This window comes from Emys orbicularis, chromosome 5, assembly GCF_028017835.1.
Source record: "Emys orbicularis isolate rEmyOrb1 chromosome 5, rEmyOrb1.hap1, whole genome shotgun sequence".
Classification (NCBI taxonomy): Eukaryota; Metazoa; Chordata; order Testudines; family Emydidae; genus Emys; species Emys orbicularis.
This window is the reverse complement of record NC_088687.1, coordinates 62,513,926-62,532,862: the sequence shown is the minus strand read 5'-3', so window position 1 is coordinate 62,532,862 and position 18,937 is coordinate 62,513,926. Positions and strand designations below refer to the sequence as shown.

The following is an 18,937-nucleotide window of genomic DNA, read 5'->3' as shown; positions in this document are numbered from 1 at the left end:
CCTTTGACTTCCTAACCAACATTTCTCCTAAGTGTTTTTGTGCCTCTTCCCCAAGGCTAGTCTCTCAATTTAAAGTCATGAGCTAAACATCTCTTGAGTCTCTGATAGAAATGGCAACTTGTGAATTCCTAATAATGTGAGAACTTCCAAATACCCTGGTGGCAGCTTCTGGCCCTTTTAGGTTACAATATTATTATAAAAGCCAGATGCCTAACTTTCAGAAGTGCTAAGCACAACTCCAAATGAAGTCAGTGGGAACGCTAGCAAGTCAGCAATCAGACCCCAGATTTTCAGTGGGCCTAAATAGTAAACAGGTGCAGCTACACCCCCCAGAGTTTAACTTTTTTTTTTTTTTTATGATTTAAATAATTTCAATATCTGACCAAGGACAAATTGTATTTTAATCATATCTATGATGAAAATATGTTTGTCTCTTAACTTTGTTTTAACCTTTATAAATATTATGGTGTGAATTTATGCACTGAAGCAACTGTGAAGTCCTAAAACTTTATCATATCCATATTATATGAAACTTGCTTTCAGTTTCAAATTTTCAGAAATACCCTTGAAGTTGCATCTTAGCCGCAGTTTTGATTTACAACACAAAGGAATTTTTCTGGCCAGATCCTCTTTCTTGCAAATCTGCATAAACATATCAAAATCAAGAGGCATGAGTAAAATATCCTCACACACAGGGTGAAATCCTATCCCCACTGAAGTGAAGGAATGTTTTGCCATTGACTTCAATGGGGCCAAGATTTTCACCCAAGAAGTCCAATAATTTCAAAATGAATTCTATAAATGGAAAGATTACCATTATTTTTCCTGGAAATGTCTTGCAATTCTGGCTGTTGCTGAGGTGAATTTGATAAGTGACTTTCGGGTAGCTTCTTAGATGTCTTCAGAGGACAGAACTCCTGTTCTTTGAGCTCAGTTATATTTTCTGAAGTTTTAAGGTTAGTTTCCTTAGGAAACATACATGCTTGAAGATCCTCCTTCAAATCACACTCTGAAGAAGTACTTTTCATGAGAACTGTATTTTTTAGTGCACTTTCTTCTTTATCCAGAAAGTTTCCTGGAAGAGTTAAATTCTTCTGCATGTTTACATTTATGCCATTTGCATATTTTAAGTGTAGCCAGTTCTCACTAATAATATCAGTGCAAATGTCCTCTTTTGGTGCTGAGATTTGGTTCTCTACAGTCTGATTCTGCTTTTCATCAGTAGTTGTAATGGCACTGCCAGTTACTGTGTTTGTTTTTTGTTTACTGTAGTAAACAGAACATTTATGTTTCTTCTGAGAGTGGCTATAGGTTGCTGGACTTCTCTTTGCAGCATTCTGGCTTCGGCTGGATGGAGTGCCTACAGAAAGGAAGCCTTTTCCTTTGCCTTTATCAGAGGTGCTACAGGAATCCATAAAGGTCTTGCAGCTGCCCCTGGATATGAAATAAAGAAATTTTAAGGTTTTTTTTAAATATATGTAAAACCATCATTAAATTATATCTTTTTAAAAAGTATTCAATGAGAGGCAGAGAGAAATATTAATGAAACATAAGAACTGGATTTCTACCTTCTTTCGGTATAAAACTCAGGAAGGGGCAATTTACCCAAAGCTATCTTCTGTCCTAATAGAAGTGAGTGCTCACAGTGTAAAGATTTCACTTAATGGCTATGGGTTAAATTCTCATCCAAGTTGCATACATGGCTCCTACTGTCTTCAAAGGCACCCACAAATGTGTTTCCAAGCCCGAGGTATGCGCATCTTGTTTGGCCACACAGGGATTTGCATTTTTAATTACATCTAGATGTCAATAATATCAATGATCCCTACACAAAGGCTCTGGGCGCCCGGATATTTAATTAAATGTTACAATTTCACTGTGATTTAAGCATGAGTTTAAGTGCTTCGACCAACTGCAATACATGCTCAAATGCTTTTCTGAATTAGAACCTAGGTTCAGAGATTAAGATTTGATGACCTACAAAGTGCTTTCCATTTCTAACTTCTGTGACTGTTAAATATGTACATGTAATTACCATCACACAGTACCAGTACCACAGCAGCTATGTAGTGTGTTTACATTACACACCTTACATTTCATTGTCTAGGTATTACTAGCAATACACAAGATTAGTTATTCTGAGTTTTGTTCATCTGTCATCTGTACAGATTAAAACACCAGAGTGCACCTGATTATGTCAGAATGCTGAAAACTCACTGAAACGAAGAAGTTTCTTGGAACAGTATCTTCCTAAAGGAGTTCACAGTAATATCATAGTACAAAGATTTAGAAAAGGCTATTCTATGTTAAACAGAGTGCAAATGAGAGCACTTCAGAAGAAGAAGAATTTTTACTTGTAGGAATCGGAGCTGATTATATCCACAGGATTGCTGTTTTGCTGCGATGAAGAACTGGGATTTGGTCTCTGCCTTGATTTCATGAATTCTGCTAAAATGTACTGTGCTTGTTGGAAGGCTATTAGAATCACACCCAATAGGGACAAACTGCAAAAGAAAACAACAGGTTTCACTACATGCATGTCTCTAGACAAATGAACAAAACAGACCAATTCCAAAGCAAGAATTGTTTTTCAGACTATGTGTTGGTAAATTCCAAACACGAAGATACCTAACATTAAATTGGAGGAATGGGGTACGGTACAAACAAAAAGTTTCTAGAAGTAAAAATTATTACTGTTTTATTTTTAAGTTCCTGGAAGCTATGATTATTTTCTGGCAAAACAATTGAACTATTAGTTTTACAACAAAAACAAAAATCAAACCTAAAAAAACAAGATAATTTGAAGACTGAAGCTAAACTGAGGACAGACATATTTCATTTTGCTTAGATATAGCAGAGATCTCAAAACAATGCAAGCTGAATAGGGCATACTGTAATAAACAATGTACTTCACATATATGGGATATGTACATGTATTTGCAGGAAGACAGACTGGATGATCTATTAGATCCCCTCTCACTCAAACTTCTATGATTCTGTGATGTTATTATTTCTTAGGCACTAATAATGCACTCACTGCTACACAAATATAAACACAGTCACTCCCCCAAGCAGCTAACAAGCTGAACTATAGACACCAATAAGACAAATTGCACTGGAGGCCCCAGAGGGGGGGGGGGGGGGGAACCCTCTCGCTCTCTCTTTTTTTTTTTTTTTTTTTTTAAATATTCTCATCCTTTCTAGAGAGGATGCTAACATAAAATTTACTAGAAATATCAACCTTCATTCTTCGGGGGTCAATGTTTGAAGTCATAAAGGATTTTTTCTGTACGGTATATTATAGCACGGGTGAATTATGGGTAATTTTTTTTTGCTTCCTCTAGAAGTAGTCTATACACTATCATCAGGAAGCAAAATATGTAAACTAATGGAAAATGGCTCTATTCCTATGTTCCTGCAGCATCTGTTAATCAGGCTTTTTCACTAAAATACTTTTAGTTTGTATACAATGCAAACAGAATTATTTTGGATTTCCAGGCCACAGAATAAGCATGCACTGACGTGTTATAGTATTACCATGACATTTACATTCACATCCTATCAATTCTGAAAACTAAGAGTGAAACTATTAGGATTTAAAGATTTGTATGAAAATGGCACCAGAAATCACCTACATTGAGAACAGTTTCTCTGTTACATTATACAATATAAAAGGTAGAATAGCGTGTGTGTGTGTGAGCGAACACACACACACACAAATTACAGACCCAGAACCTCATCTGTTGTAAATTGGCATACGTCTACTCACTTCAACAGAGGTAAGCCAATTTACACCCGCTGAGAATCTGAGACACAAAATTAGCTAATGCACATATGCTGAGACATCTTTCCACCATAGCCTCTTCAACAGAATTTCTTAACAAAAAAACACATTAAACAAGAGTATGTTTAAAAAAAAAAAAAAAAAAAAAAAAAAAAAAAGAGGGTCTGTTTATTTGTTTTAAACAATGTCACTAAAACCGATTTAAACCTACCAGAAATGCTCAGGGTAGATTATATGTCCATTGAGTTCCTTTTGGGCTGCTCAGATAGTGACAGAAACCACCCACATCTACTGCTGGGGATTTCCATGGCATGGAGGAGAGCACAGTGGTATAAACTCACTCCTGGGGCCAGGGGTGCTGGAAGAATTTGTATAGTGGGGGTGGTGAGAGCCATTGAACCAAACTGTAAACCCTGAATATGATGGAAACCACTTCAAGCCAGGGAGTGCGGCAGCACCCTCCCCGCATCCCTAGTTCCAGCACCTATGCCTGGGGCATAAACAAGGCAGGAAGGGGAAATGACTAACGCTTACTCTGCTCTAACTATCCCCAGGTGACATATGGGCCACAGGGCTCATATTCACCTGGCACAAGTTAGAACACTTGGATGCAACAGAGAATCTGTCCATAAAATGTACGACTTTACTAATAGCTTAAACAACTTTTATTTGCATCCATACTAACCATCTATATTATCTAATAAAACACTGCCATAGGTGTGCATGGCACTTTCCAGGCAGGAGAAGACATGTTCTTTGCCCAAGAAACTTAAACTTATTATAAGTCCAATCCTGCAAAGTTCTGAGCATCCTCTATGTTCAGTACCTAGGTCTTTGAAGGATTAGACCCTAATTATACACCATGACATTACACATTTCTCTAAAACTGACATTTTATATAAAGGTGGCAGCTGCTGACATGTAACTCAAAGAACCGAAAGCAACTATAAATCTTTGATAGATTGATTTTATTTTATTTTGAATTTGGGTGAGGCGTGCACGGTGCAAGAAGCAAGTATATTACCTAACAAAGAGAACTGTGAGCCTCCAGAAAGACTCTTCCCAGCTAGGTCCTGGCACCACATCTGCACACAAGGGTAACAAATGGTGAGGAAGGGTCACGTTGAGTGTGAAGTGGAACTCTACATCAGCAGCAGTCACCAAAGTAAGCTCACGGATTACCCACGAAGAAGTAAAATCAGGGGTAAACCTGTCAGCAAAATAAATGAGGCCAGTGTTATTTTTCTATAGTAAGATTTAGTTTTATTAAGATGTCATTGATTTAAAAATACTACACAATTATCATAAACAGCTTCTACTTTTCTAAGCAATGACAGCTGCTTGCTTCAAGATTGCCTCCTGCTGTCCAGTTTATGTAGGGATGTTATCATCTACCTAAGAGAAGCACTTGCCTGCCTGCTTTACAACTGTAATTGTGTTGGCATTCTCTGTGTGATACACTATAAGGTATTATTTAATTTTGATGTTTCCTCCTGGAAAAGGAGAAGGGATAATCAACATATACTAAATGAAATTCTTTGTACAGTGCTAAAATGTACAGACCTTTTCAAACAGTTGAGAATGCACTGTATTTGCTGTATGTACAAGCACAATCATACCCCTTTTTCCTTGTGTTTAAAATCTTGAGTTATACTTGCATGGACATTAGAAACAATACTTAAAATATGTATTGGTAGAAGCACCTGACTAGCTGGTACTCATGACTGTGATATGCATAGAAAATCAGCAAACAAATGATAAAACAATGAAAAAAAAAAAGCAAATATATGTTGCTCATTTGTTCAATCATTCAACTTTAATTTATTAATACTTCATAATGTAGTAATAAAAATACCGTAGTATGCTTTGTAAAAATAATTTAATTTTACTAATATGAGACTTCACTATAGTACTTGCTTTTAATGTAACATTAACGGAAAAGAGGAGAGCTTTATATGTTTATTCAAAACAGACTGAGCTTCTTCTGTGAACTAATGAGGTGAGGTTCTTCTGCAAATTCAAATTCACACTTAAGATAAACTAATTTCTCGGTTAACAATCAATGCTTACACAATGCTGATCTCTCGTGAAGAATTCTGAGCCAGGAAAAATTCCTGACAATCTAACACTTCAAACCCATATCCTTGGCAACTGTACCCATTAATCTTCATAGATGATACAGTTATAGGAAGAGGCCCAATATTCTCCACTTTGAAATTCTTTGTGATAGATAAAATTTGCTTGCTGTCTTTCAGTTCTAAAGGAAATAAAATTAGCATTTAGTAACTACACAGCACAGAGAGTAATTTTACTTTTAATATTATTTTAGAAATTACTGCTTATAGTTCACATTTTTTTAAAAAAGTTCCAAAAGTGAGAGTTAGATTTTTCATTTGATAAATTGCATTTTGCAGTAACATACTACAGAATTTGTAAGATCATCAGCCTTGTGTTGTGACAAAACAGAACCTGCATCTGTTTTACTACTGGGCTATCAAGTTTTACTTTGACAAATTCAATTTTCATTAAATGCTGTAGCAGTATTAATAATAGGAAAAAAATAACAAACAAAAAAACAAATTAATTTCTATGCTGCTGCACATTCTTTTTACTAATACCAAAATATTATCCAAAATGCTTTTTACTTAACACATGAAGTGTTCTTTATCATTACGTCTACTGTCTGCACTAATATATATGGAGGGGAGGTGATTTCTGATTTACAGGAAGGTAGTGGGGGGCATGCTTGATGGAAATGCTTTTTAAAGATGATTCCCTGACCATCTGGGTGTTTTTATTGATGTCAATAAATGTAATTTACAGAATCCATTTCAGCCATCACAGCTGATCAAGGTTATGATTTTTCCCCTTTATGCTATTTCTGTATAACACCAGCATCACTATAGTCACAAACTAAATGGAGCACAGTAATGCATTGCTACAGGATCAGAGACCTGTTTTTTGTTACTCACGTCGTCTGCAGTCCATGAGTGTAGCTTCTGGCACCTTAAATCTAAGTGACCCTCCTGCACCTGGCAGTCTTCCACCTACTTTTAATAATTCTCTGGCTCCAAAGCCTTCTACATTGACCACATCCAGAACAGTCAAGTTATTTCTGTCATAACATGAAAAACATGCAATCAGCTTTTGATACAGAAAAGATAACTCAGCAAAATCATCCCACTTCTATCACGATCTTGATGCCAGTCCATCACAGTTCCCACCTCAGCAGCTGCAGAGGTCACGCAGCAGCAGAATCAGTGTGCACATTGTGGATCAAATTCACGCCCATACAGCAGGTCAGCACAAGGCCTATGCACCACTGAAGTCCCACGTAGGCTTTCTGAGCAGAGGTGATTTTCACCCCCTGTGCAGTGCAGAGCCAAATTCCATGGAGACCTTCTCCAAGATAGTGCACACAGAGCAGCTGGGAGCCAGAGGGTCTGCCACTGGATAGCAGCTGTCTCAGCTGGTGAGAGGGGTGGGAAAAATTCCTCCCTTACCAGCACTCTCTTCCTGCAGAGATCCTAGTACACAACCTGCTATTCAGGCTGGGCTCTGGGTCCCTGGATTTAGTCCCATAAGAGCCAATGTAGTCTAATTGATCACACTACTAACATTACTTGGATTCCTAACATCAAGGAGTTAGATGAAAATCACGTTTTAGTGATAAGAGCCAAATTAATAAACCTCTTCTTCTATATACACAGGAACAAAACTGATGGGAAATCGAAGGTATTATTCTGCAATGTCAACCACTGGAACTATATGTTTTTGTGACTATATGTTACATGCTTATCATGTACAAAAAAATCACTTCAATTAGAATTCTATTTATTACAGTGTCCACTTCCACAGGACACAAGTGCAAAGTGTAGATCAGATTTTGAAAATATTTTAAAGTGAAATGGAGGTATTTAAAATGGAAATGTGGTGTATTTGTCTTTGCTGCAGTATTTGGCAAAATTATTTTCTTGAAGCTGTTTATTTATTTCTTACAAAAGCTAGGTTAAATTCAGAAGCTGGCCTACCTGATTAATATAAGGGATGCTACTCTTTTGTAGTCAACTGGTGTAAAAACTACACCAATCCTTCGGGTTTCCAATGGTTGCAAATGTAACTGAAGCACCTCAGAACTGGATTTCATGTTAGTAAGGTCCTCCTGATGTGCATCCTGCTAAACAAACATTTATTTATTTATTTGGCATAACCCATTAAAAAAAAACCCATCCCAATAAAGCAGACATTACATCGCTGCTCAGCACTGTGTAAAAACATCTCTGGGTAAGGTGCAATTACTGCCATTTAGCTTATTTATTTTATGAAAATTATTTCTTATCTGACAGCATAAACCCCATCATATAAAGCTGTTTATTTGATCAAAAGTTCACGACAGCATTTCTTTCATTATGAGGAATGTATTACTTTATTTTTTTAAATCAGATTTTACTTGCTAATATGGAAAACTATTTATTTTTATACAGTGGCTTTCATATTAAAGGAATCCCCAAACCACTTTACAAAGCAGGAAGAGTGGTAGTGCACTGACTGTATAGGAAAATGTGGCAACCATTATGCACACAGCATTGGACATTAGAACTTGATTTAATTGATGGAGGGACTGTTGGCAATTACTACAATCACTTGAGCCACTGGAAACACACCACAGAGAACTCCTTAACATCGTAACACCACCACCACCAACGCAGTAAGCCTGGAAATATTATCAAGTTTGGGTTTTTTTTTGATAGGATCATTTATTCTTTTTCACTATTTAAACAAAAACAAAACAAAACACATCCTAAAAGCTTTCTATGCCAGAACCGGGCCTCTCCTCTGACAAAGAGAACATTTAGCCACCTACAGAACTAAAAGATACATAAACAATAGTAAGGAAATGAGCTTTTAGTTTAAAGATCGCACCTGGCCAATCTTCTTTTTTTTTTTTGGTTCAAAGTGTTTTTATGATTTGTAATATTTTATAAACCAAAAGATAAAGTTACAAACTACAAGACACACAATTAACAGCCAACATTTATGAGAAGAAAAACATATGGGGCACATTTGCAACATAGCCTATAATTCTATACATGCAACTGTGTACATGTACCCAGGTGTGATTATAACAACTGGTTACATAAACACAGTAATTAAGCACATTATGACACATTCAAAATTTGTGTGTACATAATTAATGACTGGGAAAAGGACAAATTAAAATCTGCCCCCTAGCCTTATATAGAGAATTGCTGGGTGAAATTATCTGGCCTGTGTCAGGCCATAGGTCATACTTCTGGCCTTAACATCTCTAGTGAAATCCTGGCCATATTGAAGTCAATGTGAATTTTGCCACTGACTTCAGTGTGGCCAGGATTTCATGCTACAACTCTATCTGGAGTTTTAATAATAAATGCACTGTTACAGCTATGTTCTCTTTTTCAATACTTGCTTAATGACTAGGATATGAGAAATGCTCCCTCCACCCTTTCAAAAGTTACTTCTGAAGTATATGGGGAAAATCAACTCCTAAGTACAAATGGAAACTAAGGCAGAGAAGTTAAATGATTTCTCCAAGGTCTCTCAGCACATTGGGGGCCTGAGATGAGGAATCAGAAATCTAGATTTCTGGTCCCCTGTTCTAATTACTAGACCAATTCAATTTTCTTCTATTATAAAATTATCAGCCAGCTCTATAGGGCAGAACCCCACAAGTACATGATCAACATTAAAGCTAAACACAAATTTAGTATATGATTTGAACCCACAGTGCCTTTTTGAAAGCACAAAGCTTCCAATTTAAAAAAAAAAAAAAAAAAAAAAAAAGCAAACTCTGGGAAAAGATCGAATGTCAAGCATAGAATCTAACGCAAGACAAAAGAACTTATGACTGAATTACTATAAACAGCACTCCGCAGCAAATTTAAATATAATGCAGCTAGGAATATATGTTTATTTTTCTAATTTGTCAGATATTTTTTCTCTCAAAATTAGACATCTTACCCTGCGTGCATACTCCTCCATGAGCCTAAATTCAGTGGTTGTGAAATTAATAGCTTGCACATTTGTGCCAAACCTAAATAAATCAAGACAAGAATTTAAGTATTTAAACCCAGTTTGTCAAAACATCATTGCACACATTTTTGGAGAAATTACAATATTGTTATATGTTGGCACTTATTCTTAGGGCAAGAATACTTCTACCATTGCATTTTGGCAGATGTGGAATATTACGGAAACAAAGATCTGCATATTAATGGACTGCATTACAACTAAAATATAACAGGAGTACTTGTGGCACCTTAGAGACTAACAAATTTATTAGAGCATAAGCTTTCGTGGGCTACAACCCACTTCTTCGGATGCATCCGAAGAAGTGGGTTGTAGCCCACGAAAGCTTATGCTCTAATAAATTTGTTAGTCTCTAAGGTGCCACAAGTACTCCTGTTATTTTTGAGGATACAGACTAACACGGCTGCTACTCTGAAACATTACAACTAAGTTTCATGAATGTGCTGCTCACTCGGAGAACAAGGTGATGTTTGGGCAAGGTCAGATTTTTCTCCCCCCAAAGTAAAATATTATAATCAAAGATTATACAAGAATCAACAACTGAAATTCCTAAGCAAGATGTAAACACAAAAGCAGAACATCCTTGGCCACCCATATAATCTTTAGGAAACATTTCATATCAGAGCTCAGTGAAAAATTCAGAATGAATAATTTATTCAATAAATGTTGTCCCTCTTTCTGTTCATGAATTGCCCAGGAATAGATTGTGGTTTTCTCTAACTTATTTGTAATTTGCAAAAAAAAATTTGCAACTAATTTTTCCATCTGTCTTGTGAACAATTCAGTTGCAAATATTTGATATTTGTCACTCGGGCTATTTGGAAAGGACACACCAAACAGATTTTTGTTCAATGGGGATAAACACTGCTCTTAGAAGTAAGCATCTCGTGTTGAATATTTGTAAACATGAATTCAAAACTCACTTTCAATGCAATTCTGCAATATTTGCTTAAATTAAATCACTTCAGTGAACATTACTTCCAACACTTGCTAGAAAATGTGTAGAAAGTAAATACAAAAGGATGCAAATGCAAAGAACATTTGTTAAAAAATTTGAATGAATATTTGTGGACATTCTTTTCTAGAATTCACACAAATATAGTTATTAGTTTGAGTACATTTCAAAGAATTATGATGTTGAGGAAGCAATTAAATAAGGATCTGGGCCTTGACTCAGCAAGGTAACCAACTTTAAGCATGTGAGTAATCCTAATGATTATAAGAATGAGAGTGAGTAGTCAAACTAACTTAAAGTCGGTCCCTTTCTCCCATCTCTTCCCCCTCTCTCCACACAGCTTATACCAGCCAAAGAACTCATATGTCATTCAGGGAGTTGGCTTAACTATCCTGAGAAAAGAACTCATTTTGCTGATATAGGCAGCATCTTCATTTTCGGGCTTTGCCAATGCATCTATAGTAGTAAACCCTTTGAAGTGTAGACTAAAGCAGAGAGTCTTTCTGTGTAGAGCAGTTCCCATAACCCTCCTACTCCTTTGAGTGCCCCTAAACGCTCCCTCACTGAATTCAGGCTGCCTTTATTTCTCCCAGAAGGCCTAATTCTGAGTCACATGCCCCCGTCACAGACCCCTTGACTCACAGCCTTACCTCCCCAGGTGAAGGCTATGTCCCAACCCCCAGTAAAGACCAGCTCAGCCTCTGACAGGCATGTGCTTGTTGAATCCATGCCTTGGGGTTTATCATATAATAGTTGTATCCACAAAGACAGTCATATAACATACAACCAAGGTAGATTGAACGTGATGATTATACACCATCAAAAATGGGATTTAAGATTATGGGGAACCATGCCTCCAGGTAATTTATGATTTTTTAAAAAAGTTAAAACAAGTGCTGAGTAACAATGCTAAGGGACAGAAACAGATCACTAATAAGGAATATCAGTATTCTGAGATAACGTTATATTCATTACCATTTGCTGAGCAGACTCAGTGATGCTTGGGGATCAGGATAGTAAGACAGAGGCAGAAGTTGTAGCGTAACTGGGAAGGATGAGGGGTTTCTTAGCACAAAATATTTTACCTAAACAGTTTGGGGGAAAAAAGTTAGAACTACATACTTGTGTGCTAGAATTCTAAAACAAGATAAAATAATTCTGCATTGGTAATACTGGCCTCATTTTCAAAGGAGACTCAACCTGACTTCTCTTTTTGCACATTAGAATTTTACATGCACAAAACTACATGCAAAAGCTGGGCATGTGTGTACAATGTTTCTATATGCAAAAGCAAATGATAGTGCTTGAAGAACTACACATGCAAAAAGAGAGGCTATCTTGTCAAGATATATTATTTTTATTTCGACTTATTATCAGGTCACACTGGTAGACAGGAATAAAGTTTACCCAAAGAAACAGGTAAAGTGTGTAAGACACTATTCTTCCTCACTTAGAAAAATGAATGATGGGGGACTAGCTGGCTCATGCTATTACTTAATAATTTAACATACATAAATTGAATATTAAGATAATAAATAATATTTGCATATGAAGCCTTTCATCTCCATATGACAGGTTCTAACCAAGGCCAGGTTAGTAGTGACCAAATGTTGCCCAATGAGAACTGAGTTGCTGGGGCCAGTCTTGTTCCAAGGAGACATACGTCACCTGATAATCCCAATCTGGGATATTTCACAAGCACAATATTCACTCTTAAAAGATGTATGCATGGTGTGATAAAGATTAATGTGGAATTATAAACATCACTAATAGTAAAGCTCATCACAATCAGGAGCAGCCCTAGATGTTTTGCTGGCCAGCACAGAAAATGTTTTCAGGCCCCCCGAGCTCAAGCAAAACAAAACAAAACAAACAGCTAATCGGGAGGGAAGGGAAAAAAAAAAATAGTGGGACAGCAGTTCAGTGCTCCCTGAAAGCTGGTGTCCAGGGTGACTGCCCTGTTTGCCAGCCCCTAGAACCGGCCCTGATCACGGCATATCCAAACATACTGTTCCATGTTATTCATTAGTTTTATAATAAGCTACTCTACTCTAGCTGATGAACGCTTTAATAAACATTTCAGAAGGTGAGATCTACAGTATATGGCTAAATCCTCAATTTATGTTAATATATTAAACTAGATACTTCAACAATTTAAACTGGAGCCAATCAGATTATAAGAAACTGGTGTCTTGATATGTACTGGTATGGAGTTTTCCAAAAACCTTTTTCAAAACCAGTTTGAAAACAATATAAAAACATTGTGTATTAATCATGTTGAACTGGAGCCTTCATAATTTAAACTAGCTAAAAATATACAAACTTAGAAAAAGCTTGAAAATAGTTATTACCATACTATTCTTAAGTGCAGTTGCACTGAAGTTTAGTGTCAGGCCAGGCTCTGTAATCAAACGTGGCAAAAAGAAAGCAAATGACTCCTCCTCTTCAGGCTTCTTATGGTGAGCAATGCGAGTCATTCCCAAAAAATTCCTCCTGTTTAATTGGTGAAAACAGAAAGCTTTGTTAAAAGCTAAAGAAATTGATTTTAGTCTCTTGACATGAATTTTCCAGGAGCACTTCGTTATGGTAGATAACCTTTTCTTGGGGGGAAAAAAAGGCCTTTAACAAAATAATGCCCATAGGACTGTGACCCTGCATTAACAATCAATTTAAATTCATTTGTCCCTGACACCTCTGCTTTCATACCTGTAACATAAAGACTCCCTGTTTATACAGCTCCATTTTCTCATGCTGGAATGGGGCTGATGTCAATGCTTCACCAGCTTGACAAGGACTGCTCATGCACAGACACACACTTTTCCCTTCCCCATGTCCCCAATGTGTCGCATCCATTAGGCAAAGGAATAAAGAGCTTAAAACCTATTGAAAACCCATGACCCTGAAAAGACTACTGTGCAACCTGTTGACAGAGAGGATTTGTGCAGCTTCCATATTTGATCCTGTGAAACATGCTTTGTTTTCTTTCAGAGTGAAGTAGAAGTGGTGAAGTTACTACAGTCAAAAAGTTATTTACATTCAATGTTCAGGTATTTAAAACAATTATTTACACTGAGTTAAAATGGGAGATGAGGTGCTTAGCTGTTCTGAATCTCAGGACACCTAATGGGAAGACTAACTTTAGGCACCAGAGCCTGAAAGTTTTTGCTCTTATTTTCAAGTATACTAGTATAGCACAGCAAGATTTGTTTCTTATAATACAATTTGAAGTTTACTACTAGCTACTGGAATTAAGAACATGAACAGTCTTTGTACAAACCTGCAGGCTTCCCCATGTTTTATTTTCTGCCATCTTTCATAAAGCTCACTTGCAAGTTCAGAATCCACATTCCACGTAGAATGGTCCAGAGACAAACTCCCTTTCCAAAACAGATTTGCTAAAATGATAATAGATTTCCCATATTTTACTAAAATAACATTTACTACCTTTATCACTCTGTCCCATAACTTGAAGAACTGATATCAATAAAGAAAGCTATTTAAAAAAAAATAGGTACATGTGTGTGTAAATTGGAATGTGTACAACTAATTGTGCATGCTTTTGTACACTCAAGTAGGACTTTTTTTTGCTGTATCTTACATTTGGAATTTAAGGGCTATCTTTCATCACAGATTTTTAAGCAGAACTCTTAACTGATGTCAATGGGATATACGTATCATAGTTCAATATCTCTAAAATGGTGCAAAATTATGTTATAGCACCCGCTAGTAGCCAATAATCATTTCCATTTTAGCTCCCCTTTTCCAATTGCTGATAATTTTCTCAAACAAACAAATTCCATTAAAGTCAAAAATATATTTTGAAAGTTAGAACTGGTTCAAACATTTTTGAGTTCTGTGAGCAGGAATTAGAAATCTGGAATATTGTGTTTGCTACAAGTTACTAAAATCCATGCAGAGCAGCAACAATTTAAGAAATCAGGATATTCTTAAATGACGTAAAACTTACTCGTACTAATCATCTATATATTTGTACTACAAATCCAGCAACAAATAAAAAAAAATTTCTAGCTACTTTTTCTACATTACCAAACTGCTAATAGAGGCCTAAAAATAAAATAAACCTACCTGTATCAGACTTTCCCAAGTAACAGTGTATATCACAATGTGCTATGGCTTCAAAATGAAGATCCCCCTGTTGAAAAACAATGCTTGAATATCTGACAAAGCAACACTGTAAATAAAATAAATCTAGATACATTTAACCAATGAACATTACGAACTTTAATCAATCAAATGTATTCAAGAACAGTAAGCCTGAAGCATTGTGGCCCTTGTTTTGGATGGATGATACACCGCTTTATGATTCTGCATGAATAGAGGTTGGATTGAGCTCCCTTTGAAAACATGGCCCAGTAGATCCTTCCCATCCCTTTTTCTAGGATTTACTATTCCAAAAAGTCTAATACCTATTAATGAAGATTACTAGGCTCTAGAAACAGTAAGATCTAAAAAAATCAGAACCTTAATTATGCTCCTTTGTGCATACATATGATACAATCTTTAATTACATGATCATATACTATTTTTCCATTGGGTCCCTACTTCATTCAGTGCATGGGATGGACATACCAAGGGGAAGTATTTCGGTGGCATGGGCAACCATAAATCTGTCATTTCCCCACTTTTGAGCACTTGGCTTTGCAAGCTAAATAACGTTAACATAGCTTTTTGTATGTAATATACATACAAGTCAGTGGAATACAATACCTTGGACAGAGTTGAATAAATCCGTAGAGGTATCGCAAACATCACTCCTACATTTGTAGCCAAAAATACATTAGAAAATACATTTATTACAGTGTCTTTGACACTGAGCTTCAAAGAAAACACATTCCAACAGCCTGGAGGTAGAGTCAAGGGTTCAGTGAAGTTCAGAATCTAGAAGGAAACAATCAGATCAGATCATATTGGCCAAAAATTGTTTTGTTTTTTTTAATCAAAACCGCAAGAATTATTTAAGTGTACTTTTGGATAAGAATTATATACTTCTAAAGTGATATTTGCTCCTAATTGTTTTGCTTCTACTATCATGAAATTCTTAACTCCTATATACACATACGTAAAAAACATTGGTCATGAGGGTAAACTTATCAGGACACTGTAAAGTACCTTTTTAAATACAACTGCATTTGATTTTTAAAAATTCACATGCATTTGCACACCTAATTTATCTTTGCAACTATTGTGATTGCACATATGAATCCGGGATCTGAGTGCACAAATGGCCAATTCAATGTCTAGTTTGTCATTTGAGCATGCACACATCAGCTTTGTTCGTTCTAATGAAGCAATTACATACATTTTTTTGCCTAAACTTCTAAAAATAAGGCCTCTCTTTTGTAAAATCTTTAATAACTTTGCATAAAGCTCGTCCACTGACCAAAAGATTTCCAATATAGTCTATGAAGAGAGATTCACTCTTAACATGTACCAATAGCATAAGTAGCAATTGTGAGAACATTGACTATGACGGCAAAATTCTGTACTTTAATGCACACGGACAACTGCTACTGCAGCCAGAATTTACTCTAACATATACTAAAACAACCATCACACTGAATAATGGACCATAGCCTTCTGGAGCCTGATAAAGGCACACAGCACTTTGCACTAACTCCCACCAAATTCAATATGAATTGAGGACACTCAGCTCCTCAAAGAACCTGCTCAGCATCTTGAAGGACATTAAGGAAAAGACATTATAGGATTCTAAAATAAAACTTACCTTTAAAATGTTCTTAGTCTCTCTGGCTACAAAGACATCATTTAGTTCAATGCTAAAGTCAAACTTGTTTGTAAACCATATAGACCAAAATCCTGAAGTATTGTGATGTGGCTCTATGTGAAATAATGCTGCAGAAGGGTCAACGCCAAAATACCTGTAGAGAAACACAGATTAAAAACGTAAGGGTCCTTGAACATGCAAAGTAATTCACACAGACAGACAGATAAAAGTATCACTGTTGGGAAATGAGCGTTTTTAAGGACTCTGGAGGAAGAACAAATTATTTTATTGAAAATACAGTAAAAATTAGAAGACAAAGTGTAACTCTAAGAGGGATGGATAGCTAGTCATAGTACTGTCTCACAACTTTAGAGTACAATGCTGCCTAGTGCTTTCCCTGTTATAATGTGGTAGCTGTGATAACACTACTGAGTCAAGACTAGAAAAAATGTTCAATTTCCAGTTTTCCATTAGAATACTGTTCCCATAAAGTAGGAAAAAGAGATAAGTAAATTTATCTCAGATTTTAAATAAGGCCTATGTGACCTTAACTGTTTAGACTTCTTCTTACTGAATCTTGAAAGTTTATGTGTATGAAATACAAAACGATTCTATGAAATGCCACAGGGTTTTATTTTGTTGAAAGACACGGCAACAATATGCAGCAGTCTGGGCACTCGTGCTTACTACCACTAAGTGAGAAAGTTAGCTTGCTTTGACTCTACAGCATATATTTGAGCACATTTTACAGTTTCCTTACAATTCTAGCGAATGTTTAAAACAGGGGTCAGCAGCCTTTCAGAAGTGGTGTGCCGAGTCTTCATTTATTCACTCTAATTTAAGGTTTCGCGTGCCAGTAATACATTTTAACGTTTTTAGAAGGTCTCTTTCTATAAGTCTATAATATATAACTAAACTATTGTTGTATGTAAAGTAAATAAGGTTTTAAAAATGTTTAAGAAGCTTCATTTAAAATTAAATTAAAATGCAGAGCCCCCCAGACCGGTGGCCAGGACCCAGGCAGTGTGAGTGCCACTGAAAATCAGCTCGCGTGCCGCCTTTGGCACACGTGCCATAGATTGCCTACCCCTGGTTTAAAATAATCCCACCATCAACCTACCTTTCCATCACAGGATGGGAAAGACATGCTTTTAGTGTTGCGGTGCCTTCTAATGGATTCATCTTCACATCACTAGTATAATGGCTTTCATTGTCACATGATGCAGCTGTATAAATGAAAAGTAAACATATATATTTGAATAAAATCTTTGTAATAATAACGCTTTTCATGTAAGGATTTCAAAGACCCTTACAAAGAAAAGTCTGTATCAACAGCTCTACTTTACAGAGGGCAAAATCAAGGGATGTGAACGTTAATATTCTGATTTTCAGATGTGCTGAGTATCGACTTAAAAGGGATTTATGGGTGCTCAGCACTTCAGAAAATCAGACCATAAAACTGATTTGTCCAAGATCAAACAGGGAGTCAGTGGCAGAGCTCAAGTCTACCCTAGCTACTGAACCAAGCTGCTACCCTCAATAAATAAAAGCATGCCTGGGAAAATAAAAAACTCACTCTACTGCTCTACCGCCTTCTTTGCCTTCTCTTTCTTAGAAGGACGAGTCCCACACTCATTATGAAGTAAACTCTTTGAGAAAATGTATTTTGTTGTCCCCGTCACCACTCCCAAAACAAACAGACAAACAAAACAAAACACATGTTTTTATAAGAAGCAGAGGAAAGAATTTGGAAGCACTGACCAGGAGGGTGAAAGCATAACAAAAATGTGCAGGGCACTACTGAGTACAACAGTGACAAAGTTTGCATGACAACAGTGATCCGAGTCAGGGAAACTAAATAAGAATTTCAGTAATAATGCAGTAGATCAGCAGTTCTCAAACCGTGGGTCAGGATCCCAAAGTGGGTTGCGACCCTGTTTTAATGAGGTCGCCAGGGCTGGCATTAGACTTGCTGGAGCCCAGGGTCAAAGCTGAAGCCCGAGCCCCACCACCTGGGGTCAAAGCCAAACCTCAAGGGCTTCAGCCCTGAGTGGCAGGGCTCAGGCTTCAGTCCCTTCTTCCTGGGGTCGTATAGTAATTGTGGTTGTCAGAAGGGGTCATGGTGCAATGAAGTTTGAGAACCCCTGCAGTAGATCATCGACATGGTCTAGTGCAGAGGTGGGCAAACTACGACCCTCCTCCCCGGCCCCGGAGGCTAGCCCTCAGTCCCTCCCCTGCTGTTCCCCCTCCCCTGCAGCCTCAGCGTGCCGCGCCACTGACGCAATGCTCTGGGCGGCCAGGCAGCGAAGCTGAAGAGCCCGGTCTGACACGGTGCTCTGTGCTGTGCGGTGGCGACGGCGTGGCTGGCTCCAGCCGGGCGACG

The 18,937-nt window shown here is 37.0% G+C and overlaps 1 protein-coding gene across 1 annotated transcript in view; it reads right to left on the bottom strand.

The window, feature by feature from the left end:
• The window catches only part of TMEM131L (transmembrane 131 like), a 121,786-nt gene that overhangs the window by 25,079 nt on the left and 77,770 nt on the right, over window positions 1–18,937 (bottom strand). Inside the window, exons 12-25 of the mRNA XM_065404730.1 lie at window positions 17,675–17,780; window positions 16,555–16,708; window positions 15,537–15,707; window positions 14,895–14,961; window positions 14,086–14,203; window positions 13,160–13,301; window positions 11,784–11,893; window positions 9,785–9,857; window positions 7,816–7,961; window positions 6,757–6,899; window positions 5,855–6,041; window positions 4,809–4,994; window positions 2,355–2,504; window positions 815–1,434 (exon numbers count right to left, since the gene is read on the bottom strand). Of these exons, the coding sequence (XP_065260802.1) occupies window positions 815–1,434; window positions 2,355–2,504; window positions 4,809–4,994; window positions 5,855–6,041; window positions 6,757–6,899; window positions 7,816–7,961; window positions 9,785–9,857; window positions 11,784–11,893; window positions 13,160–13,301; window positions 14,086–14,203; window positions 14,895–14,961; window positions 15,537–15,707; window positions 16,555–16,708; window positions 17,675–17,780 (2,373 nt within the window). The remainder of the gene's footprint in view (window positions 1–814; window positions 1,435–2,354; window positions 2,505–4,808; window positions 4,995–5,854; window positions 6,042–6,756; window positions 6,900–7,815; window positions 7,962–9,784; window positions 9,858–11,783; window positions 11,894–13,159; window positions 13,302–14,085; window positions 14,204–14,894; window positions 14,962–15,536; window positions 15,708–16,554; window positions 16,709–17,674; window positions 17,781–18,937) is intronic.